The sequence below is a fragment of the Mobula birostris genome, chromosome 9 (genome assembly GCF_030028105.1).
Source record: "Mobula birostris isolate sMobBir1 chromosome 9, sMobBir1.hap1, whole genome shotgun sequence".
Classification (NCBI taxonomy): Eukaryota; Metazoa; Chordata; class Chondrichthyes; order Myliobatiformes; family Myliobatidae; genus Mobula; species Mobula birostris.
The window spans coordinates 151,125,207-151,152,232 of NC_092378.1; the positions used below are offsets into that span (position 1 = coordinate 151,125,207).

The window sequence follows — 27,026 nt, forward strand, 5'->3', positions numbered from 1 at the left end:
TGAGATTGGCTTGTAAGTCCAGATCCCAGGCTTGTGGTGATGTCAGGGTAACTATAGCAAAATTATTTTTTTCTTTCTTGTTTCAAGTGTATTTTTAACAGTTTGTTGGCTTGAGTATATTGCTTAAATCTATGATTTTAAACAGGGTACACATTCATAGAATAGCGGTTTGAAACAGAGGTTTTATAGAGTCAGAGAGAAGTATAGCACTGAAACAGGTCTTTCGGCCCATCTAGTCCATGCCAAGACCATTTAAACTGCCTAATGAATGCAAGAATAAATGCATTATAAAAATAGCCACTGACAGTTGATCCAGGTCTTTAGGACCTGAGTTATAGGGAGACGTTGAATAAGGTTGGGACTTTATTCCCTGGAGTGTAGGAGATTGAGGGGAGATTTGATAGAGATATTCAAAATTATGAAGGATATAGATAGGGTTAAGTGCAAGCAGGCTCTTTCCCCTCATATTGGGTGAGACTAGACATCATAGCTGAAAGGTGAAATGTTTAAGGGGAACACGAGCAGGCACTTCTTCACTCAGTGGGTGGTGAAACTGTGGAATGAGCTGCCAGAGAAAGTGGTGGATGCAGGTTCAATTTCAACATTTAAGAGAAGTTTAGACATGGACAGCTCTGGTCTGTGTGTAGGACCATGGGACTGGGAAGAATAAAAGTTCAGAACAGCCTAGATGGGCCAAAGGGCCTGCTTCTGTGCAGCAATGCTCTATGACTCCAAAAGTGCCCATTCCACAAAATGAGAAGGTTTTGTGTTCCCTTGAATTGAGTTACATTATGCAGCTTTAAATTGACCATTTAGCTGGGAAAATTTTGTATTCTGTAAGTGCTTTCTTGTAAAATACATACACGTTTAAGATAAATCAGAATTAAGATCATCTGATATGTAATTAATGACAGCATAATACAGTGTACATGGAATACATCATGAAGAGCAAGGCGCTTAAAGGTTAAAGCAGTAAAGAGGGGGAAGTTATCTACCACTTTCTCTTACGTTAGCGAAGACAAACGCAGGTGCAATGCACAGGCACCTGCTAATTGAACATCAATTTAACAACTTAACTACAAATTCACAATGACGCATTAAGCTGGTGAGCTGTAACCAGCTGTTATGCTAAGTCTAGCGACAGATGTGCTTCCTGAGCACCTCCTGACCCATAATAACTGTATGCTAATACCATTTAAAACTGACTCATTCACTTCATACAAGCTCTCTGGAAATAATTTTCTTTTGGTCACATCAGCCCTTGATTGATGGATATTTTAATGGAGTTTTTAAACAATAAACAGCTCAAGTTATGTACCTATAAAAGGCTGCAGAGAAGAAGAAATGTTAAGAGACTTTACAAATTCAATGTGCCGAACTTGTCGGGTTTAAAAATAGTACAATATGAATAAATAGATTCATGTGAAAAGCTCTGAGCAGATGCAATGTGAGTTAAATGGGGTTAATTGAGCAGACCAGGTGAAATTGCTTCTGGCTTCTGGGCGGCATCATTTTTGCAGGAATGTTTATTTTGCACAACGTTGTTAAGGATCAGAAGGTTGTGGTTAAAACAGGTGGCTTCTCTTTTACTACATAGAATAGTACAGCACAATATGGGCCTTTGGCCCACAATATTGTGCCTTCCTTTAACTACTCCTTGATCAATTTGACCCTTCCCTCCTACATAGCCCATAACCCTTCACTTTTCTTTCATTCAGATGCCTTTTTAAGAGTCTCTTAAATATTCCCAATGCATCATTCTCTACCACCACCCCTGGCAGTGCATTCCAGAAACTTACCACTCTCTGTAGAGGAAAACCTACCCCTTCACTTCTCCCATAAACTTTCCTCAACTCATTGTCCTCTGGTATTAGTTAATGACATCTTGGGAAAAAGGCACTGGCTATCCACTCTCTCTATACCTCTTATAATCTTGTACACTTCTATCAAGTCATCTCTCATCCTCCTTCACTCCAAGGAGGAAAGCCCCAGCTCACTCAACCTATCCTCATAAGACAGAGAGAATAAGACATGCTCTCTAATCCAGGCAGCATCCTGGTAAATCTCCTCTGCACCCTCTCTAGAGCTTTCACACTTTTCCCATAATGAGGTGAGCAGAAATGAACACAATACTCCAAGTTGGTGAAAGTGTGAATAACATAAAAATACGATAGTCCCATTCTAAAAGTACCCTAATTTCATTATTCAGAATTGGACAGTTGCTCCCTAACTTCCAGAATGCTTGCACTGTAGTACCATTATGTGGTACCTAGTTCCTTCCCAATTATACCAAGTATATGACTTCAAGCCCTTTCTTAACTAATCATTTCCTGAGGACTACAAAGAGCAGCACAGTAGTACAGTGGTTAGTGTAATGCAAGGGTTCCCAACCTGGGGTCCACAGACCCCTTGCTTAATGGTATTGTCCGTGGCATAAAAAACATTGGGAATCTCTGCTGTAATGCTTTACAGTGCCAGCTGTAAGTTCCGCCACCGTCTGTAAGGAGCTTGTACGTTCTCCCTGTGACTGTGTGGCTTTTTTCTGAATGCTTCAGTTTCCTCCCACATACCAAAAATGTACAGGTTAGGGTTAGTGAACTGTGGGCATGTTGGTACAAAAAGCATGGTGCTTCTTGCGGGCTGCCCCCAGCACATCCTCGGACAGCATTGGGCATCGTCACTACCAACATATTTCACTGTATGTTTCGATGTATATGTGACAAATAAAACTAATCTTTAATACCTAATCAGGAGAGAGCAAAGTTAAGTACTCAATAACCTTTTCTTATCTACAGTAAGTCAAACAAACAAACAAACCTGTTTTCACCTAAAGTCAAAGAGAAGTAGCCTCAGAAAATGTGAGAACGACATACCTCCTTGTTCGATATCGGAGTCTGTGAGGTGAGTCAGAGAGAAGCTGGCAATGCTAGATGGAGAGATAGAAAATCGAGAGTACGATGATGTATCTGTCCAATTCTGCTCCAAAGTCCGGGAGGACGGTGGAGGTGAGAAGTATCTGGAAGCTGGGGAAGGAGACTGTTTTAAGGAGGCAAGTCGATTTGCTGTTTGAGAGATAAATGAGGACTCTGAAGAGGATACGGAGAAATCATCTTCCCATTCAAAACCACCTCCTGAGAAAAAAGAAAAGCATTATGTCACATTATGTCATATTACAATCCTGATATTTTCACAATTATGCCAATATTTTGTCAGCTTTAAAATAAAATTATGGGAAGCTATTAAGCAGGTATAATCTTTGCAAGCGAAATTTTAAGTACCAGATTATTATGCTTTCCTTTAACCTCTGCAACACGAAATCATTAACCCAAGTGATAATATTGAAGTCTTCTTGGAACTGTGTTTTCCACATTAAGAAATCTCAAATTTTTTAATTAAAAGCTTAACACAAAGCAGGTGTGAAAGGTATTACAAACACTCAAGTCCTTAAGTACCATTTGTTTTTTAAAAAAAAGCTTTAAAAAAATCCAGATGTCATAATTTCTAGCAAGTACTTTCCCTGTGGAGCATTACATTTAAGCAGTCAAAGTATCAAAGGGTGCTTTGTAATTCACTCAGAAAATGTACTGTGCAGATAATGGACAGCAAACTACAGCTGCCAATAACTGTAGAGAACAATACTGTCAGAAATATGATGATGGGACTATTCTCGTATCGATATGGCTTCAAGCCAAAGGAGCCATGTCACTTCTATGTTCTGAAACTGAGCGAATGAACACAAGCTCAGGTCATAGAGAATGTAAACTGTATAAGAGGTGATGATGGAGCAACAAGCCAGTGTTTATACAAAGTTACAAAGAATACATTCAAAATACACTATTTCACTGTATAGAACAGTACAACACAACAACAGGCTATTCAGCCCATAATGTTGTGCTGATCCAGCTAAAAGGCAAATCAAAAACACCCAAACACTAATCCCTCCTACTTGCACTATTCCATATCCCTGTGTCACCGTGTATATTCCATATACGCATATCCCTGTGTCTATCTAAATCTCTCTTAAAAGTCTCTGATGTCTCTTTTTGATCTCCTCCCATCCGGTAGGCGTTACAGGAGCCTCCGCTCCCGCACCAGCAGGCACAGGAAGAGCTTCTTCCCTGAGTCTGTGACACTGCTGAACCTCACATCACAGCGCTAAGCAGTATTGCACCCATATTGTACTGTCTCAGTACTTTTATATTTGTGTGCTGTAGCACTTACTTTTTATTCGCAGTTATTTTGTAAAAAAACACTATTTCTGGTCAGATGCTAACAGCATTTCATTGGCTTTGTATCTGTACTTGGCACAATGAAAATAAAGTTGAATCTAATCTAATCTAATGTATTTGCCTCTGCCACCAGTGCGTTGCAGGCATCCGCAACTCTGAGTTTCGATGTTTCAATGATGAAGCTAATCTTTATATTTAGACTCATCATGTTCATACTTGGTAACAGAGTAAAGTGTATTGAACCTAAGTGGTGGAAACTCTCAGCAGGCCAGGTAGCATCTATAGGAAGAGGCACAGTCGACGCCTCGGGCTGAGACCACCCCCCGCCAGGACCAACCGAAGGAAGAGCCAGCAAGAGACCCGAAAGTGTGGAGGGTGGGGGGGGGGGGGGGGGGAGATCCAAAATGATAGGAGAAGACAGGATTTTTTGTTTAATTGTGAACGGGTAAAGTTTAAGGATTAAAACTATTCCAAATAGTTTCATATCAAAATCAGCTGGTCTATGAATCTAATCAGTTGCAGTGAAGTCAACATGTGTTTTGGCTGCAGCGAACATTCAAAAGGGACAATGAAATTATCGTAATCCAAAAAATATAAATTGATGGATTAATTGATGTAAGCACTGGATTGTTAGAAGCACTACATATACTTTGTCAGAAATGAATGTCCAAATGCAAGATATTATGTCAATATTGTGTACTGGAATCAAATGCATTTGACAACTTGACTTCATTGTTTCCAATGGGACAGCAAAATATGATTACTGACGATGAAAGGGAAATTCTGTCAGCTGGAAGAGATCAGTTAACGTCCAGCAAGGGCAAGGGAAGAGAACAAAGCACAAATTTTGAAACCTGAAAACGTGAGTTGTGCTCCAAAGATTAGTATTCATAATCTATAAATTACACTTCTCAAATATACTATCCGTGGAGATGGTTAAATACTTAAAGCCAGAATGTTTGATCTGAGACATTATCATATCCCACATAGTTTTGCAGATCCACTGTAATTGACCCATCATGCGCCTACTGATCCAAAAAATTAAAATTGTCCCACAATCTAGCTCAAGACCCTGTAACCTTCTAGTAATGGCACATGATGGGGCATGCACCAAGCCTCTGCCTCCAGCACTTTTTAGACAATGAATTCCAAGTTGCATCTACTTTTGGTAACAATGTTTTAAGCCCATAAGATACAGGAGCTGATTTAGGCCATTCAACCCATTGACTCTGTTCTACAATGTTGTGCTGAACCAGCTAAAACTCAAAAACATCCAGCCACTAATCCTTCCTACCTAACAAAACGTCCGCATACCTCCTCCTTCCTCACATTCATGTGCCCATCTAAACGTCTATTAAAAGCTTCTAACGTATTTGCCTCTACCACCATACCAGGCAGCGCATTCCAGGCATCATGACTCCAAGTAAAAAACTTACCCCTCATATCCCCTCTGAACCTACCCCTCTCTCACCTTCAAGCCCTCTGGGGTTAGTCATTTCAACCCTGGGAAACAGATACTACCCATCTTCTCAATCTATGCCTCTCAGTCTTATAAACCTCTATCAGATCTCCCCTCAGCCTCCACCACTCCAGAGAAAACAACCCAAGTTTATCCAGCCTCTCATGATAGCACATGCTCTTTAAACTAAGCAGCATCCTGGTAAACCTCTTCTGCACCCTCTCCACTTAAGCAGTGATGAGGAGGCCCACAGCAGCGAGACAGATATCCTGGATGAATGGCGTCACAAGAACATCACACACAACGTCAGCTAGATGCTCTTCAACTCAGCTCTTTTTAAAATCTTTACTCTATGGTCAATAGTTATTGAATTCTTAGCTAACAGAAATAAGCCCTTTACTATCCTTTATCCAGACCTTTCATAATGGTATATTCAGTGAGCTGTGAGCAGAATTAGGCCATTTGGCCCAATGAGTCTGCTGTGCCATTCCATCATGGCTGAGTATTACCACTCTCAATCCCGTTCTCCTGCCTTCTGCAGTGCAACCTTTGATGTCCTGACCAATCAAGAACCTATCAACCTCCACTTTAAATATACCCAGACTTGGCTTCCACAGCCATCTGTGGCAATGAATTCCACTGAGTCACGGCCCCCGGCTAAAGAAATTCCTCCATATCTGTGTTCTAAAGTGACGTCCTTCTATTCTGAGGCTATGCCCTCTGGTCCCCACTATAGGAAACATCCTTTCCATATCCACTCTATCCAGGCCTTGCAATATTCGATAGGTTTCAATTAAATACCACCCCCCCAACCCATTCTTCTAAACTCCAGTGAATATAGGCCCAGAACCACCAAATGCTACTCATACATTAAACCTTTCAGTGCCAGATCATTTTCAAAAGCATTTAGCTTTTATTTTGGGAGTGGAATCCCTACCTTCTTCATCAGTGGAGCTTTCGGAGTTTGAGATCCTGTTTGAGTAATGGGATCCAGTTATTGTGACAGGGCTACCTCTGTTAGACACCAAACTGTTTTCTGCTGCTGAATGCTCTCCCAGCTCTTTGGTAGGGGTCTCCTAAAAGCCATGGGATAAACAACTGTTAGTGAAAGACAAAAGAAACTACCTGGATAATACTCCAAATAATTCTTGTCTATTACATAAGGACACACATTACTGTTTGCTTAAAATGAAATACACCGTTAACTTCAAATACAATTTATGCTTCTGGGGTTCATCCAAAGTCCCACATATTACAATCATTATTTTAAAGAGTCAGCAATCTACAGTACAGCACATCGCGTCTTGCCCTCGTGAAGGAAATCCAGAACTATCTTTCTTTAAAGTCAGAAACTACTCTTTTTACCTTTTCCAAGGAGTACCCGAAACATTCTAAAAGTAAGTTTCTTTAAAATTATTGTTGTTTTGATGTGAATGTTTAAGTCACTTTTTTCCTGGGAGGCAATACAACACTATGCACATTCTCTGTGTACAAACTCATTTACAGCATAAGAGATTATAATTAATAGTACATGCTAGGGACCTGTAGCACTGTGCACAAGTTGGGGATTTAACTGGTAAGAACTGTAGTCACCAGTGTATATAAAGAAGCTAGCTTTCATTAAGTATCTGTAAACAAAGGGTTGAAAGGCAGAAAGAATTATACAGAAATAAAAATGATATACAGAGGGATCAGTCAGCCAACGGAATCTATGTGATCTAATATCCAAGTTGATATTTCCACTAACTTCGTAGGCAATGGTTCCTGGACCATAATTACTATATTTATAATCTCAAATTTCTCTTGTATCTTATATGTGTGCCCTCACGAGTAAGCCCTCCCCACCATTGAGCACATCTAGAAGTGCCGTTGCAGGAAAGCAGCATCCAGTATCAAGGACCCCCACCAACCATGCTCTCTTTTCACTGCTGCCATCAGGGAGGTGGTACAGGAGTCTTGGGTCCCACACTACCAGGTGCAGGAACAATTACTACCCTTCAACCATCAGGCTCTTGAACCAGAGGGGGTAACTTCACTCAAATTTCCTCACTCCAACACTGAACAGATTCCACAACCTACTGACTCACTTTCAAGGACCCAACAACTCATTTTCTTGATACTTATTACTTATTTATTTATTAATATTATTTTCCCTTTGTTTGCATTTACACATTGGTTTCAACGATCATGTCTTTTGCACATTGTTTGTCCATCTTTGCTGTACGGTTTTTCATTGATTCTGTTCTCTTTCTTCATATTTACAGTGAATGCACACAAGCAAATGAATCTGAGTAGTATATGGTGACAAATGTAGTTTAATAATAAATCCACTTCGAACATTTAAACTTTGAACACAGTTCTTGAATTATTCGCCAATGAGAACAAAATTCTTTCTATTTACATTGCTTTTTCTTTGTGATTGCTACTAAACCTCTTCTGAATCTTCTTTATTCTAAGGAGAATCTCCTGAAAGAATCAATTTGATAAATTTTTTCTACACTGTCCCATCATTCCTAATGCTGGGTGATCAGAATTGAACATTTTGTTCTTACTGTGGTTTAACCAGTCTCTTATCCAGCTTCAACCTAACTACCCATGTCTGTACTCTGTGAACCGCGGGATATCATACCATTTATTAACCATTCTCTGAACATACAATGTCATATTAAAGATGTCTCTGTTCCTGCATACCATAGCAGTGAAAGAGGCCAAGGGCAGATATGAGTATGGAAATGGGGAGGAAAATTGAAATTGCTGGCAATTGAGAGCTCCAGCAGACAGAACACAGGCCCTCACCAAAGCAGGCACCTGAACGGTGGTTTGACATGTATTAGATCTCCTACTGTTATGGGGGAATGCTCCAAGATATCCTCGACTTTCTCCACTGTTAGATGCAAACTCGAGGATCAGCACCTTGTATTCTGTCTGGGTAGTCTACAACCCCATGACTACTCAGACTGGGACGAAATACAGCAGCCAGAAGACCCACGCAATAATTTAGAAACAGCTGCTTCCCGTCCGCCATTGGATTTCTGAATGATCCATAAACACTATCTCATTATTCCTCTTTTGACTATATTTTTATATATTGTAACTTAGTCATTTGTATTACACTGTAATGCTGCCACAAGACAACAAATATCATGACATATCTCAGTGATAATAAACTCGATTCTGAACACTGAGTCCTCCAATTTCAGGTAAACTGGATACTCCTTTTTGTCCTTTTTCTCTACTGATCGACACAGTTCACCCTACTCACACCCAAGGGAGAATGTACAAACTCCTGATCTGTGTTTGGCACTGTAAAGTGTTACACTAACTGCTATGCTACTGTGCTCCCTTGGCCGTCAGACTTTTCCCTGATGCCTTTTTTGCAAAGAGAAACTAGGTCTGCTGTCCTCCAGTAATCTGGTACCTCACTTTTGACCGAAGATTTAAAGAAGGTAGAACTCCACCTATCTCTATCCTTGCCTCCTGCAGCAACCTGCCATAAATCTAATCTGGTCCTGGAGACTTATCCACCTTTAAGCATGCTAAAATATCAAGTACTTCTCTTTATTCAGGGTAGTTCTTGACTGCAAATTCTGCTGCTTTCACAGTTTTAGTTCAGAAACCTTTAAGCCAGTTATTCCTCTGAATCAATGTTTAAGGAAATTAAATCCTGAATACAGAGTGCAAGAATAACTATTCGGTCACCAAGGAAATTGCAGAATGAATTTAATATTTTGCAATACTGATAATTAAGGAAGAAAAGAATCAAAGATTAACTTAATAAATTAAAAATGTTTTAAAAATGTTGAAGAGAACAGTTTCACAGGGTTAGGGAGTCCAAAGCTAGGGGGCATAGATTCAAGGTGAGAAGTGAAAGATATAAATGACTCAGGAGATTCTGCAGGTGCTGGAAATCTGAGCATCACACACAACATGGTGAAGGAACTCAGCAAGTCAGGAAGCATCTATGGAGGGGAATAAATAGTTAACATGTCGGACAGTCCCTTCATTGGGACTGGAAAGGGGTCAAAAGTGGGGGGGGGGAGGAAGGGAGAAAAGCATAAACTGGCAGGTGAGGGGGAAGGTGTGTGTTAGAGTAGGGGTGAAGTGAGAAGCTACGAGCAGATAGATAGAAGAGGTAAAGAGCTGAAGAAAGAATCAACTAAGATGGAACAGTGGACAACGGAATAAAGAAAACCAGAGATGCCCTTTGACATACAGTCCTGACGAAGGGTCTCAGCTCAAAGCGTTGGCTGTTTATTCTTCTCCATAGATGCAGCCTGACTTGCTGAGTTCCAAAAAAAAAAATGCTGCAGCTAGAAGTAGGAAATTAAAATAAATTGCTGGAAGCACTCAGGAAGTCAAACATGATTTTCTGGAAGGAAAAGTGACCGTTTCAGATCAAAACTACTTGTAGGTCAAAGTTCCTTCATCAGTCTTAAAATATTAACTTCAGTCTTTGTTCCACAGATGCTCTCTGACTTGCTGAATGGGTTCAGTATTTTCTTTTATTTTAATTTGCTGTTTGCTTACCTGATCAAACAAGAAGACTGTGACGTCATCAAAAAATGACACTATCTTCTTCACTCGTTTCTTCCCCGGGTCTGTTGTGGGGTAATCAGAAGACCTGGGGCCGTAGTCCTTCAATAAACTTTTCAGAGTTTTTCCATCATCATTTTCAGATACAACTACTGGCACGGGATGCACTGTGTCGTCCTCACTCTCTGAACTGGGAGTATTAACACAATAGCCTTTGAACTCATCCTCTGAATCATCACTGTTTTCATCTTCTTCATCAGCCTCCATTCCGTCTTGTTCCTCAGAGAGGTTAAAGAGCTCAGAGGCATCTAATCTGCCAAGGTACCGTCCTTCAATATCAGGCTCCTTCAGTCTAATTCCTTCATTACCTTTTGACAATGGTTTTTTAATGTCCTTCTCAATAATTATTTCAAAGTCTTCCTTCATAGCTTCAGAAAACTGAGTAGTGCTAACTGGACTGCTGTAGAAAACCCCTGATACTGATCCATAGGGATCAATTATATTTGAAGCATCCAAACTCTCACCAGATCCTTCATCACTGTTTATCTTACTAAAGTTACCTTGGCTTCCAGTTTGAATGTTCTTTGGAAATTCCTCCTGGTCGGAACTATACAACTTACTCTTATCATCTGCAATCTCCTCTGATAAATCTGCAAAATCGGATGTTGCCATAACTTCATCATTGAGTACAGTAACAATTTCAAATTCAGCCACATTCTTAAGATCATTTTCTTCATTTGTACCTGCAGCAACATCACAATCCGCTCTTTTATCCGGTTCGGAATCATTGTCAGAGAAATAAGCAGAGTCTCTGTGGGAGTTCTGGTTTCCATTGGCTAACATATTTGAGGCTTCCTTGGTAGCATCTACATCGATGACCTCCACAGAAGGAAGAGCTTCCTCCTTGGACACAATAATGAGTGGATTTGAGGGGAAAGTATTAGGTAATTCATTACTGGAAGCAGTTGAGATGGGAGCTGCATTTGCGCTGGGCAATTGTGAAGACCATTCAGGTGATTCTAGATTTTCAGTCTCATAGCCACTATCAGGTTGCTTCTGCGGTGGCTTTAATTTCTCAGAAACTACATTTTGTGTTTCTAAAGTCCCTAATACCCCATGCATCTCCAGCGAGTCCAAAGAATCCGGTGTACCCGTAGATTGCTCTGAACTGGGATGCAAGAACGATACGCCCTCTTCCACAGGGCTAACTTGACTTGGTAAGTCTGGGCAAGGCACAGAGACTATTGAATTTGCATTTTTGAAGCTACGGGAGGGAGGCTCATCTATATCAATAGTCTCTAGTGCTTTCAAAGCATCTACTGAAGTGTGTCCAGAATGGAGGGGAGCCAACAATTCAATACTTTTGGACGGGCTGGGAGCTTCAGACAAGGAAACAGTGTCCTGTGTTTTAGATATCTCTGAACAGACATAATATTTGTCAGCAGCCAACGATTCAGAATCATTTGGGGTTCCAGAGAGGGGAGAAGTTGATAATGTTTTTGAGAAGAGCTCAGACAAGTGTCCAGCTGATATTCTGGTGTCCTGCCCATAATGACCCAAGGTGTCTTTATCTATATTGACTGCATTGTGTGCTCGGCCTATAGCTTCAGTTTGCTTCGCCAGTTCTGTTATTGAAACAACAGCTGTGTTTTCTTCCACAGTTCCACCCTCAGTAAGGTGGTACGTTTTGGCATTATTGCACATGCTAGCAGCGGCACTTTCACTGCATTGAGCAGTCTCTTGGCAGTGTGCATCAGGCAAATTGAAATTGCGTTTGGAAATGCAGCCATCAGTAGTGTCACATCCTAACCCTGAACTATCATGCATGACACAACCTTCATCTGAATCTGGCTTAACTTGCTGATCTTTACACACGACTTTATTCTCATCTAAAAAAATGTCCGATGACCATTTATTATCGTTTGGGATCTGAAATGAACCGCTCTGTGAATAAACTGGGTCAGTAAAACTGCACGCAATTTCATGCAGTTGAGAACTAGTTAATTGCTTACTTTGATCAGCTAACCCCGTGTCTATTGTTTTGTCTGCAGGGAATTGCGAATTAACAGAGGCCACACTAAAATCTGATAAAGTTACCAAATTTCCTGTATCACTGCCGGCATCACCTTTGGGTGAAGAGTCGTGTAAAAGTTTATTTTCTTTAAGAAAAAAATTCGAGGGCAATCCCTCAGATCGGGTCAATCCCGAACAGCCATCACTATTGGTGCTTTCTGTGAAAACAAAGTCTATTTTTTCTTCCAAAATGGGACTAGAAGTGTTTAAATCAAGTGAAACAGGTTGATGGATTAACGACTCCATGGGAGTTTCTTTATTTGAAACAAGACCAAGTGCATTTTTCCTTGTAACCTCACTGAGTTCAGGTAGATCTAGCATTATGATTTCATCAGTGTTCAAGTTTCCTTTGTTATAAGGCATCTCCTCCAACTTGTGATCATAGAAGATATCATTGTGGCTAGGGCTTTCAGCATAACTAGGAGTGCAGGAAGTAATCAATGCCTCTGTTACTTCAGACTTTTGCAAGTCTTCGTTGCAGTGTGGAAAGAAATCCACATCCGTACTCAAATCATCTCCAGAGTCTCCGAGGATAACAAAGGACTGGGAATCCTTGGTCTGGAAAGTCCCCTCATTGGGAAAGCCTGAATTTTCATCAACATCTAAGTTAGTTTCACCTTGTTCCTCCAGCTGTATATAATATTCACTTCCAATGGAGGGATAGTGAGTATCAAATACAGGAACGATCCCTGATATAAGTGGAGTTCCTTTATCCTCCTTCCTAGTGAATTTATTATCTGATTGAGTGTGGACAATAGAGAAACCACTTTTCTCAGAAGTATCTGTGGGGTAGAAAATGCTCTGATAGTTGACCTTTGCGCCATCATTTCCTTGAACATGGTCTTCAAAATGGTCAAGTTTAGCTGTCTCCCACACATACTCAAAATTCAGTCCTTTACTAGTTTCAGTGACTGTGAGGATGTCATCCATCTCCTGGTTCAGTTGCTCAGCAACAAAGTGCTCCAGGATTGGAAACGACGAATTGTTCGCCATCGCTTGCCGATTGCTGTTGCTGGACTTCAGCGCATTCCATCTCATTTCAAAGTCGTCCTCGCATTCCTTCTGACTCTGCATGCGGAGGTAAGTTAGCAGTCGATGAATCTCCTCAGCAGTTGGTCTCTTTTCTGGAGCTAACCAACAGAACTGCAAAACTTCATACCTGTAAGATAGAAGTTCATTATTGAAGAGAATTTGCATTTCCATTCATGCTGCACAGCCTGCATTTAAAGCTTTAGTTAGGGAACCTAATCTTATTTCCCATTATAATTTCTCTCATCTGTTTACAAAGGATTCTCAATCATCTTTTTATGTACTTATAGAAGATCTTACAGTTGCTGGCTCCCTTCTTGAGCTCTTAAATTTCTTATAATTTGCTCTTATTTTATGTCTCCTGTTAATCAATTTCTAGGTCATTCATTACTGAATTCTAAAATGCTTCCAGTCCTCAGGTTTGCCTTCTTTTACTCTTAAAGTTCAAATTAAATTTATTATCAAAGTACATATACGTCACTAAGTACTACCTTGAGATTCATATTCTTGTAGGCATTCAGAGTAAAACAAAGAAAAAATATAGAATCAATGAAAAATTCAATAATTAATCCATAATAATTGATTATTGACTTCAAGAGAAAGAAACCAGAAGTCCACAAGTCAGTCCTCATCAGGGGATCAAGGGATCATCAGTCGAGAGGGTCAGCAACTTTAAATTCCTGTGTCATTATTTCAGAGGCTCTGTCCTGGGTCCAGCATGCAAGCAGCATTATGAAGAAAAGCACAGCAGTGCCTCTATTTTCTTAGCTTCAGTTGCTGTGGAAATGTCTGGATGTGGAAATAGGGTCTTTTAAGACCCTCTTAGATAGGTACATAGAGCCTAGAAAACTAGAAGGCTATGTGCTAGGAAAATTCTAGGTAGTTTCTAGAGTAGGTTACATGGTTGGCATAACATTGTGGGCCGAAGAGCCTGTAATGTGCTGTAAATTTCTATGTCCTATAACTTTGATAAACTTAAGCCTTTCCTTTCAATTTGATATTATCTTTGTAACGCACTGTAATGGCTTCTCTGTAATGTTTCACTGCTAAGGGTAATAAAACAGCTTCTCTGTAATGTTCACCGCTGAAGTAACGGTTTCTCTGTAGCAGCAATGTTTGGGTTATGGCTGGAGATAACAGGACTTTGGTAAGCATGTTAGCCAATCAGGATTTTATGCTCCGTCTTATGAATCTGGAAGGAGTTTATTTTTGTGGGCTTTTACCAGAGAGAGAGAGAGATGAGGAGAGAAGACACGAATGGAGAGATTTGGTAGACCGCTGGATGGGGTGGACTCGAAGCGAGGGTCCAAAGGACAGCGACGATCGGAGGCCGATGGTGAACGATCGGCTTCTCAGTGAGCTCCAACTTTGCGCACAGACTGTTTAATAAGATTGGGCCCCTTTTTTTCCTTTTATTTCATTTCTCTACTATAGTCAAAGTAAGAGTTATAAAGTTTAATCGTTTAATCGCATATTGTGTACTGTTTGTTATTTCAGGGTACTGATTTGTAACAGGGGACACACCGTGCAGCATCCACCCAAACGAGATTTCTTACGTTTGGCCAGGCCAAGGGTTATCACCCCCTATATTAAGCAGCTAGGTGAAGCGAGAGTTACATCTTTAATTTCTTTTATAAACAGTCAAGCTGACCATTTACATTTTCTATTATATTTCAGATTTCCAGTAATTGTTTCATTTTGTTTTTCTGGTGTTTCTCATCTTAATATTCAATGGCCACTTCTTTCTTTTTAAGTACACTTGTACACCTGCTTGTTAATGAAAATATCTAATCAGCCAATCATGTTGCAGCAACTCAATGCATAGAGGTTCAGTTGTTCACACCAAACATCAGAATGGAGAAGGAATGTGATCTAAGTGACTTTGACTGTGGAATAATCGTTGGTGCCAGATGGGGTGGTTTGATTATCTTAAAAACTGCTGATCACCTGGGATTTTCACCTACAACAGTCTCTAGAATTTACAGAGAATGATGTGAAAATCAAAAAACATCCAGTGAGCAGCAGTTCTGTGGTAAAAATGCCGTATTAATGAGAGAGGTCAGGGGAGAATGATTAGGCTGCTTCAAGCTGTCAGGAAGGCAACAGTAACTCAAATAATTATGTGTCACAACCATGGTGTGCAGAAGAGCATCTCTGAACGCACAACACGGCGAACCTTGAAATGGATGCGCTACACCAACAGAAGACCACGGACGTAGACCCAATGGCCATTTTATTTGGTACAGGAAGTATTTCTCCTCCCATGTGCCTCTATTTTTAACCATTTTAACTTTCACATAGATGTTTTAATAGCCTTCACTTTCTTTTGTCTGCTATTCTGTCTCTCACTTCCTTTCTCAGTAATCTCTATTCATCCTGTGTCTCAGTTTGTCTCTCCCTTGGATTGTGCTTGCTTCCATTTTGTCTGTTGACATCTCATGTATGCATGTGTACTTTGTTTTATTCCATCTTGCACCATATTTCTAATCAGACCCTGGACAAAGTGTTCCGCTGCGGGAAAACAATGGCAATTCTCCAAATCATACTTATTCCATTTTGTCTCTCGTTTGCAAAGGTGTCTTCACCTCTCTCATAGCTGACTCATTAATGAACACAGACCATGAAATGGAAATGAAAGGGGGGAGGGTGGAAAAAACACAAAAGCAACTAGAGCCAAGGAAAATCTTGCAGAAAGTGGTAGATACAGCCCAGTACCTCACAGGAAAAGGCCTTCCCACCACTGAGCACATCTACAAGAAAGCAGCAGCATCCACCAGAGGACACCACCATGCAGGCTATGCTCTCTTCTCACCGCTGCCATCAAGGAGATGGCATGGGAGCCTCAGGTTCAACCACCAGGTTCAGGGACAGCTATTACCTCTGAACCATCAGGCTCTTGAACCAGCACAGATAATTTCACTCACCTCAACACTGAACTGATTTCACAACCTGGGCACCATGGTAGGAAGGGGTTAGCACGACACTATTACAGCTTGGGCGTTCTGGAGTTCAAGGTTCAATTCTAGTGCTGTTTTGTAAGGAGTCTCTCTACATCCTCCCTGTGGAATGCATGGGTTTTCTCCGGTTTCCTTCCACAGTCCAAAGGCATACTGGGTAGGTTAATTGGTCATTGTAAATTGTCCTATGCTTAGATTAGGGTTAATCGGGTTTATTGGAGGTCGCTGGGATAGCCTGGTTTAAAGGGTTTGAAGGGCCAGAAGGGCCTACTCCCTGCTGTATTGCTAAATAAATACCTACATACCTATGGACTCACTTTCAGGAACTCTACAACTCATGAGCTCAGTAATTTTTTTTTGCATTTGCACTCAGTTTGTCTTCTTTTGCAAGTCAGTTGTTTGTCAGTCTTTGTGTGTAGTTTTTCATTGATTCTGTTGTATTACTCAATTTCCTGTAAATTCCTGCCAAAACACGAATCTCATAGTAGTATACATGCATTTTGATAATAAATTTACTATTTGAAGTTCAAGTCTAACATAAGCCTTGTCCAAACCATGCAGAATGAACTACGGTTACCATTTTCCCTCAAGACCTTGAACAGCAAAGCATGATTGAAACTTGTTTGATTATGATTGCGTGAGGCTGGAACTCACGAACACTAGATTGGCATCTCATTTAAAGTATTTTCATTAGCATGACAGGCCAAGAAAGGTGAGGATTTTTACATTAGAAAAGCAAAAATCTTCAAAAAGCTTAAGGGTTTTAAAATAATTAAAGGATTAGATTTTATTCCCATAAATAGGCTATTTTGGGTTACATGGGTTAAGGCGTATCTGGGGACATTGGATGTAACTTACTTGAGCTAAGAACTAAATTAGATACTTAGAGCTACTTTTACCGATTAGGCTTAACAAACTGTGGAGACAGTTTGTAGAAAATTTGAAATCTGGCTTCAAAGGCTGATAAAGGGATAGAGCAAATTCCTGTGATATTGTTATGAATAGGAAGTTGGAATGACGGAAAGAGGTAATAGGGCAAGGAGGATGCCTTTTCTAACCCTAACCCAAAGTAGTTTCTCAGAAATTAGTTGATTGCTTTTGGAAACCAGAAATTTTTTTTTTTTTTTGCTTCTGAGGATGTAACATGGGAGGATGGTAGATCATAAAACACATGGAACACATAATGGCTGAATGATGACGAAATAGCTAACTGGTAAGTGCCATTGATTTTCACAAAATCTCCATAGGAGGTTCACAAGAATGATCCCGGAAATGAAAATGTTAATGTCTGAGGAGCATCTGATGGCTCTGGGCCTGTACTTACTGGAGTTTAGAAGAATGAGGATGGAGCTCATTGAAACCTATAGAATATTGAAGGGCCTAGACAGAGCGGAGTTGAGAGGATGTTTCTAATATCTGGGAAGCCTAGGACCGGGGGCACAGACTCAGAATACAAGGATGTCTATTTAGAACAGAAATGAGGTGGAATTTCTTTATCTAGAGAGTCGTGAACATGTGGAATTCATTGCTGCAGATGGCCATGGAGGCCAAGTTATTGGGTATAATTAAAACAGAGGTTGATAAGATTCTTGATTAATCAAGGTGTCAAAGGTTACAGGGAGAAGACAGGGGAATGAGGTTGAGAGAGGTAATAAATTAAATAGCGGAGCCGGCACCATGGGCCAAATGGTCTAATTTTCCAACTATGTCTGATGGTCTTATGGTCAAAACAAACACAGTACACACATACCACAGACTGCCCACAAAGCTTTTTACCAAAGTTATCCAATTAAAGGGAACTCTGCCCTCATTGAAACCTATCAAATTTTGAAAGGCCGAGGTAGAGTAGACATGGCGAGGATGTTTCCTATACTGGGGGGGGGGGGGGTGTACAGCCTCAGCAGACTATGCCTTATGGTCACAATCATGAATCAAATACCTTTAAATATCTCCTAAAGGGGGTTTAGGGAAAGACATCAATCATTTCTGATTTTGGCACATACTACCTTGAACTCAATTACAGCTTGAGCACAAGCTGCTTCTTAAAGCTTCCAACTCATGGTACTTGGGATACAATTGATACTGACATGTAAAAATGTCAATGCAAGCACCCCCTCACATTTTAGGAATTGAGGCAATGCAACCACACTGCATGGTTATTAATTTGTGAAGGTTTACTATAACTCAATAACATTATCTCCAAATTAGTGAATTTACATCGAAAAACAATACCCTTTTAATTCTTGGAATCCAGGTATTAAATTAAACATTCCCTTTCAACTTCAAACAAAAGTTCATGAATCGTTTTAGGATCACTCCAATACAACCACATTTCAATCTGTACAGACAGATTTCTAACTATGCTTTGGAAATAGCTTTTTTGGCAATTACCAAATAGCTTTGGTAATTTATAGGCTTTTTATGTATTGCACTGTATCACAAAACAACATATTTCATGACATGTGCTAGTGATATTAAACGTGATTCTGACTCTGACTAGTTTAAATATTGTACTATTTCGCTACTTAAGGGGATACTTTTAAACACAGACAATTTCCTCCACCTCCCACATCCCGCCAATTGCCTTACTGCAGACACAATAATGCAATTGCGGTTTCAATCTGATAACATTGACGCAGATTCATTCTAAAGAACAGATTTACTTAATATTTTTGACTCTGCAGGTTTATAAATAAACGGACGCAGACATTTTAATGTCAGATAAGCATATCATGCATCTTTGTTTCTTAGCAACAGTGCCTTGTCTACATAAGCCCTATGACTAACACAGGTATAACAGTGGGAATTACATTTCAAAACATATAAAGCTATAAAACCAAGCAATTACCATCTGTCAGAGTGAGTCAACTCCAGCTGAGGTTTAGGGAGTTTAATTTGCTGTTCCTTTATAACAAAGATTAGCACCTCTTTGTCAGAAAGGTGCATGTAGGGCTGGCTGGCGTTCTCAAATAACTCCCATAATGCAACGCCTAAAGACCTATAAAAAAAATTTAAAAGGATGGTTGAATAAGAGAGAAGTGCCTTTCCTTCACCACACAAAATATTCTACAATATACAAAATCACATTAATGTCCACAAGATATAGGTGACAGATTCACAGACAAAAATCCGCAGATGTTGGAAATCCAGAGTAACACACACACGCACGCACGCGCTGAAGGAACTCAGCAGGCCAGGCAGTATCTATGGAGGGAAATAAACAGTTCCATGCTTCGGGTTGATAACCTTCATCAGGATTCACAAAATCACAGGTTACTGCATGAAAGAAGGCTACTTGATCTTTGGAGTTTTTATTGGCTTTAGAGAAGAACAACTTAGTTGGTCTCATTCTCTTGCCTTTTGCCCATAATTGTGCAAATTCTTTCCTTTTGGTTATTCAGGTTGAATAGGTTAAGACCTTTTTTCCCCCCATTTCACTAGCTTACCATTGCATCTACTTACTATCACCCTCACAGTTCACTACACTCAAGCAGATTGGGGGGAATTTGGTTTGTCGAGCACGTTCGCTCTCTCTGTTGTAACTGGGATCTCCTGGTGACCAGTCATTTTGATTTCACTTCCTGTTCCAACATGTCTGTCCACAACCTCATTTGCCGTGAAGTTGAGGCTAAATGCAGATTGATGGAACAGCACCTTGTACTCTGCCTTGGGAGATTGACAACACGAACATTGATTTCTCTAACTTCTAGAAATCACTTCTGTTCCCCACCCCAACCTACCAGCACTATCACCCTGTCTCCTTCTCCACCCCCACCCTCTCAATCTGTCCACCACCCACATATTCCTCTCTCTGGTTCACCTTCCCACTTTTATTCCACGCCAATCATTAAACACACATTTACGCCATCATATTCTATTCTTCCTACATTCCTGTCAGCTCTCCCCAAACTCTACCACTCATCTACACACTAGGGACAATTTGTAGGTTAATTGGTTACTATAAGCCTGAATGTCTTTTGGATTTTGGATTTGCCACCATATTTCTCACAATACAGAAAGCTGCAATTTGGTTATTCAAGTCAATACCAGCTCGTAGTGCAATCTCACCCTGTTGTTTATTTTTTTGTATGTGGAAGTTGCAGCAAAACAAGGTTTAAGACAATGTCCAAGCAAGGACAGCTTACAGGTAGTGTGCTTAGGCAAAGAAGGTTTTCCCTTAGCATAGCTGGGGACTGGCTTACAAAGACAAGGATGCAAACAAAAGATTCTAGGATGGCACTTGCTATTGGTCAGTTATTTTACTAATTTTGAAGTATTAATGGCATTTAATATGGAGATTCTATTGGCTATTAACAACTATATTACAGTAATGTGATTGATCTCACGAATAAGCAATTTGCAAGATCAAGCACAAAAAGCTGAACAAATTTGTACAAAAAATAGTGGATTGGCCCAGTCTATCCCGGGTAAAGCACCCCACCCCCCAACCACTGAGCACATCAACATGAAGTGCTGTCGCAAGAAAGCAACATCCACCATCAGGGACCACCATCACCCAGGCCACGCTCTCTTCTCACCAGGTTCAGGAACAGCTATTACTCCTCAACCAAAAGGCTCCTGAACTAAAAGGGATAACTTCACTTGCCCCATCATTGAAATATTCGCACAACCACTGGACTCAACTTTCAAGGACTCGTCACCTCCTGTTCGCGATATTTATTGTTTATTTACTTATTATTATTGCTTTAATCTTTCTGTATTTGCACAGTTTGTTGTTTTCTGCACTCCTGTTGAATGCCCTAGTTGGGTGGTCTTTCATTGATGCTATAATATTATTCTATAAATTTGTTGATTATGCCCATAAGAAAATGAATCTCAGGGTTGTATTTGGTGACATATCTGTACTTTGATAATAAAACTTACTTCAAACTTCGAACATATACAAGATTACTAACTAGTCAGTATCCATATCCAACCAATTTTTTTGTATGAAAATGATGAAGGGTCTCGATCCAAAATGTCAACTGTTTATTCCTTTCAATAGATCCTACCTGACCTGTTAAGTTCTTCCAGCATTGTGTGTGTGCTGCCCTGTATAAAAATGACATTTCTTTGTTCATATTTTATAATAGTGTGGTGACAGGGGCCACGCTGTTCACTTGTGCATAAGTAAATAAAAGTGTGATTGAGGAATGAGTGTCAGTTTTTAAGAGTCCAGTTAATTGGCGACGACACCTGCTCCTATTCTTAAACTCTGTCCATCAACTCCACTCTCACCTACCCAAGAGCAATTTACAGTAACCAATTAACCCCAGACAAGCACACTGGGAGAAAATTAGAGCACTCAGGGAAACTCATGCAGTCATACGGAAAATGTGCAACTCCACACAGATAGCACTGGAGATAAGGAGCAAACGCAGGTTGCTATTGCTGTGAGCCAGCTGTTACTGAGCCAATATTTTTAAATCCATGATGTTTGATTCTATCATAGTATGGCCTTAATCTTGAGAAAATGCAACAGCTTATAAAATGCCGACTGGAAGGCCATTTCAATTATATTTCCCTCATCAACCCTCTGTGACTTCAAATAAAACTCTAAGTGTGTTAGTTAAATATTTTCTTCAAAATGAAAATCCATCCAGCCTTCCCCTAATGAATGCACACACTTAAGCGAATGATAATTCTATATCAGATGATTGTTTCCAGAACTTCCTCTATCATCAAGGTTAAACAATTCACTTTGCACTTACTAGGTTTACCTTAACATGCTTTTTGGAACAACTTGTTTATCTTCCCTCATAAAAATCAATGGGATCTCTTTCCAAACTAACATCTGACAACTACTGAGAGGTTATAAACACAAGAAACTGGAAGGGGATCATAACAAAGGTACAAGAGTTTAACATTGCATTTTGATCAAGTGTTCAACTCTTGTACCTTCATGTAATGATGTCCTTTATTAGTAGAACTCCTCTTTTTTTCCCCCATTTTGGTGTAACTAGAGGTTATGGGTTAAGGGTGAAAGGTGAACTGCTTAAGGGGAACATGTGGGGCAACTTCTATCCGTCACAGGGTGGGGAGAATGTGGAATGAGCTGCCAGTGAAAGTGTAGATTCTGGTTCGATTTCAAAGTTTAAGAGAAAGTTGGAGAAGCACATGGATGAGAGGGGAATGGAGGGTTATGTTTTGAAGGCTATGGGTGCAGGTTAATGGGAATAGGCAGATTAATAGTTCAGCCAAATGATGGGCCAAAGGGCCCATTTCTGTGCTGTGGTGTTTTATGACTATGGCTCTAATCAAGGTGCTTCCTGGAATTGTTAGTCAAATAAGAATTCACACTATATGACAATCTGGGAGAGGAAAAAAATTATGGGTTGGGAATGATTATAATGAGAGAGAAAGATTAAGACAGCAACTCCAGAGACTGCTGCAACAGCTGAAAACATTGTGAGAATTAATTCAAAGTTAAAAGGGTGGATTGGGACCCAAATGTAAATCTTCGAAGATTCCAGGGTTCATAGAGAGCACAAATATGGGGAGAGGCAAACCCCTGGCACCATTTTAAAATAAGGAGAAAAAAAGTTTTAAACCAGAGGTTGGTACAGGTAAGCACAGGGGGTGCTGGGTGAAATGGGATTGGAGGCAAATTAGCACAACTGCAAATGATATTAAATAACCTCAGAGGCTAGAAAGAAGAATGACTCTCCATGGCTGCTACCTGACCTGCTGTGCATCTCTAGCAATGTTATTCATTCAGATTTCCAGCCTCCTCAGTCAGGTCTTTGTTGTTCCTCTACAACTGAAGTAACATACTAAAACCACTAGAATAGGTGAAATGTAAAGTCATTGTTACACTTCAATGCAGGATCAGCACAATGAAACTCTACCTGGGTAGTAACCCTTAAGTATCAAGGACAGGGAACAATAAAAAGAAGCAATTTCAAAAGCAGAAGCTATCATTACAATCTTACCAAATATTGCTGTGTTTTGTCTGTTCTGCCACCACCATGCTTCCATATACGTCACCTACAAGCTCAGGTGAAATCCAGCGCAAAGGAATATACTGACCATCATTGCTTACAATGTAATCCTCCTAGTTTCAGAGGGGAAAAAATGCCTGAATTTAAAAATGATGATACTTGTGGTTTGCTGGCCTTTTGAAAAATAAGCATTAGTTTAACATAATCACAAGAGATTCTGCAGATGCTGGAAAACCAGAGTAACACACACAAAATGCTGTTGGAACTCAGCAGGTCAGGCAGCATCTATGGAGGGGCATAGAGAGACAATCTTTTCAGACTGAGATTCTTCACCAGGACTTACAGAATTACAGGTAATAGCAGGAAAGGAAGCTATTTGATTGATGAAGGGTCTCAACACGAAACGTCGACCCTTTATTTCCCTCCATGTATGCTGCATGACATGCTGAGTTCCTCCAGCATTTGTGTGTGTTACACCACCTAAATGTTCATAAGTCACATACATCACATTTACTGCAAAGTTCCAAACAATGTACTAAAATCAATTTTCATTATTAAACCACTTCTAATATTTAAATTCCACTGAAATGCAAGTTTGTCTTTGTAGTTCCTTACAGGATTGCAAAGATTGCTTATTCTGTAGGATTTCTTTTTTTTTAAATTTTATTTTTATTTGGATAAGGAATTCACAAGTATCATGTACTTTTTTCACATGTATAACCTTTTCCATTTTATATATATAAAACTGTAATTATTTATATATTCTTAAGTACAGATTGAGATGATATAAAAAGAAATTAGACATTTAAATAGATAATTATGTACAGTAGAAATTCTAATCTATTAGGCTAAGTAATGGTATTAATTATTAAGTAGTAATAATAGTGGATTAGTAATAGTTTCCATACATCTCTTCTGAATCGCTTCTTCTGGTCCAAAATATTGTGTGTAAGCCTATGTAACAACCATTGTAGGTGTTTATATCCTAACTTGTTCATGCTTGCTCCTGCCCCCAAACATAATTATCCGATCCCTATGTACTTATTTACTTAATTTTATCATTTTTTATCCCTTACCCAAATCTTTTCCTTTACTTGTATTAATTCTCTATTTTCCAAACAAAAAAAAGACAAAAACAGTAAACATTTAGACTAGGGGTGCTTACATTAGCAATATTACTGTATTGATGAGAAGAGCAGTATAAATCATTAGGAGATTCATCTAAAGTCTGCTCGCATTGGGGTTATATATTCAATCCATTTATTCCAGATTTGATAAAATTTTTCTTTTTGAATTCTCAGGGAGTAAGTCAACTTTTCCATTTTAAATATTTTCAAGATAATTTCGTGCCAATCTTCTAATGTAGGTGGTATTGGATTTAGCCACTTTCTAGTGATTGATTTCTTACTTGCCGCTAAAAGGGCCTGCAACAACTTTGTGTCTTCCTTCTGTTCGAGAAACAATACATGCCCCAAATAGAGCATCTCAAAGTTCAGAGGTATCTGGGTCCTAAGTACCTTAACTAATGTTCTATGAATACCTTCTCAATATAGACTTAATTTAGGACAATCCCAGAAAATATGGAAATGATTTGCCTCCTTGGAGCCGCATCTTCTCCAACACGTCACGTTTGTATCTTTATATTTTTCCTGATATGGGGCCTTAAAGTATCTTATAATATTTTTCCAACAATGTTCTCTCCAAGTCAAAGAATTAGTCAAGGACCATTGAAAGCTGCATATTTTCCCCCAAGCCTCCTCTGAAAGTACCAACCCCGCTTCTTTCTCCCACTTCTCCTGGGAGCATGGGAGAGTGCATTATATAATCGAGAAACTTATTTACTAGGTACTGAACCGCAAGTCGAATTAAGAATCTTGAAAAATTCTAATTCTACTGTTGATAGGTCTGTATATCTACAACTCTGGTTAACATAATTTCGTACTTGAAGGTACCTAAAAAAGCCATTGTGTTCTAGGCCATGTTTGTCCTGCAGGATTTGGAAACTTTGTAATATTCTTTTATGTATAAATGAGAGGTAGGTTGTAAGACCTTTCTTTATCCATAATTCAAATCTTTTATCTCCTCTGTTGGGAAGGAATTCGGTATCATATGCACACCATCTGAAAAGTTTTAGCATGTTATTAATTCCACATGAATTTCTGTATGATTTCTTACGCCAATTCACTCTTTGTTGATGCTCTAGATAGCAGTCATGGACACAAATGCCCAAACTTATTCAAAATTAATGTTACATCTTATTACTTCCCATTGCCTTCCAATGATCATGTGACGACATGCTTACAAAGATCAGATTTGACAAGTGTAGAATTTGAAGAGTGAGGTAATAAGAATCAGATCTTGAAGAGAAACTAAAGATTAAACATTTCAATCATGCCTTTCATAATCTCAGAATGACCCAAAGTATCTGAAGATAGCTTATGTAATAATTAAAATAATTTTGAATACAGGGAGACCTTTTTTTTTAAAAAAAAACAGAAAAAGTGAGACCTAAAAGCAATTATCCATTATACAAATCATCCTGTACTCAGCAGATTGAAGGACCTTCGAAAATTATGAATTACAAAATGAGCCGAAAAACAGTAAGACAGCTTTTTGTTCTAAATAAGTACATAATTAACTTCACTATGTGAATGTTGAGGTAGCAGGATCTACAGAGCCGGCTTTATTAATAATAATAATACTTTATTGATCCCGAGTGGGAAATTCTTTTGCTACAGTAGCAACATTTAAAAACACACTTAGCAGTGTGCAGACTTAACTAATATAGTACAGAATAATAATATACACAATAATTTATCTTTGTGCAATAATTTGCAATAATAATGTACAAAATAATAAAACAGGGACTATTGTACTATGATCTCTGTTGTGTCACACAGATGAACTGTTGTACATGCTTATTGCATTTGGAAGGAAAGATTTTCTGTCACGATTCTTGTGACAGCGGAGCTGAATGAGCCTGTCTGAAAGAGTGCTCCATTACTTATTCAGTAGGTTATGGAGAGGATGTACCAGATTGTCCATAATGGATAACAGTTTGTTTAATGACCTTTTCTCCACCACTAACTCAAGAGTTCGGGTTGTAACCAAGGATGGATCCAGCCTTCTTGATGAGTTTATTTTGTCCTTTTGCATCACCAACACTGGTTCTGCTCCCCCAACATAAAGCCGCAAAGACAACTGTACTTGCTACAGTGGACTGGTAAAAGATCTCCAATATCCTGCTGCACACTTTGAAATATCTCAGCTTCCTTAGAAAATGGACTCTGCTCATCCAATTTCTTGTAAACAGCCTTGGTGCTGATTTTCCAGTGAAGTTTGTTGTCGAGGTGAACTCCCAATATTTGCACTCTTCCACCACTGCAACAACTTCTCCCACAACGTATACAGGACTCGTCATAGTCCTCTTCCTCCTAAAATCGATCATCATCTCTTTGGTTTTGGCCACATTCAGGAGCAGATGATTCCTCCCGTACCACTCAACAAACTTGTCCACTAGTCCTCTGTACTCCGACTCCTGCCCATCTCTGACACACCCAACCACTGCAGAGTCATCAGAGAACTCCTGCAAGTGATAAGACTCAGATTTATACTGAAAGTCTAAGGTGTATTGCGTGAACAGAAATGGAAACAGGACAGTCCCTTGTGGTGCTCCAGTGTCACTGACCACTGTCTCAGACAGAGAACCACCCAGCCGTACAAACTGGGGTCTATCTGTCAGGTAATCAGTAATCCAGGAGAGACTGAATTTTTACGTTCATGTATTACTTTTCATCCACAATCA

The 27,026-nt window shown here is 39.6% G+C and overlaps 1 protein-coding gene across 3 annotated transcripts in view; it reads right to left on the reverse strand.

The window, feature by feature from the left end:
• lmtk2 (lemur tyrosine kinase 2) overlaps positions 1-27,026 on the reverse strand; it is a 129,725-nt gene that overhangs the window by 11,663 nt on the left and 91,036 nt on the right. For all 3 annotated transcript variants that reach the window (XM_072269129.1, XM_072269131.1, XM_072269130.1), the window contains 5 exons: positions 23,213-23,334; positions 19,129-19,278; positions 10,216-13,453; positions 6,626-6,764; positions 2,874-3,131 (listed from right to left, as the gene is read on the reverse strand). In XM_072269129.1, coding sequence (XP_072125230.1) covers positions 2,874-3,131; positions 6,626-6,764; positions 10,216-13,453; positions 19,129-19,278; positions 23,213-23,334 — 3,907 coding nt within the window. The remainder of the gene's footprint in view (positions 1-2,873; positions 3,132-6,625; positions 6,765-10,215; positions 13,454-19,128; positions 19,279-23,212; positions 23,335-27,026) is intronic.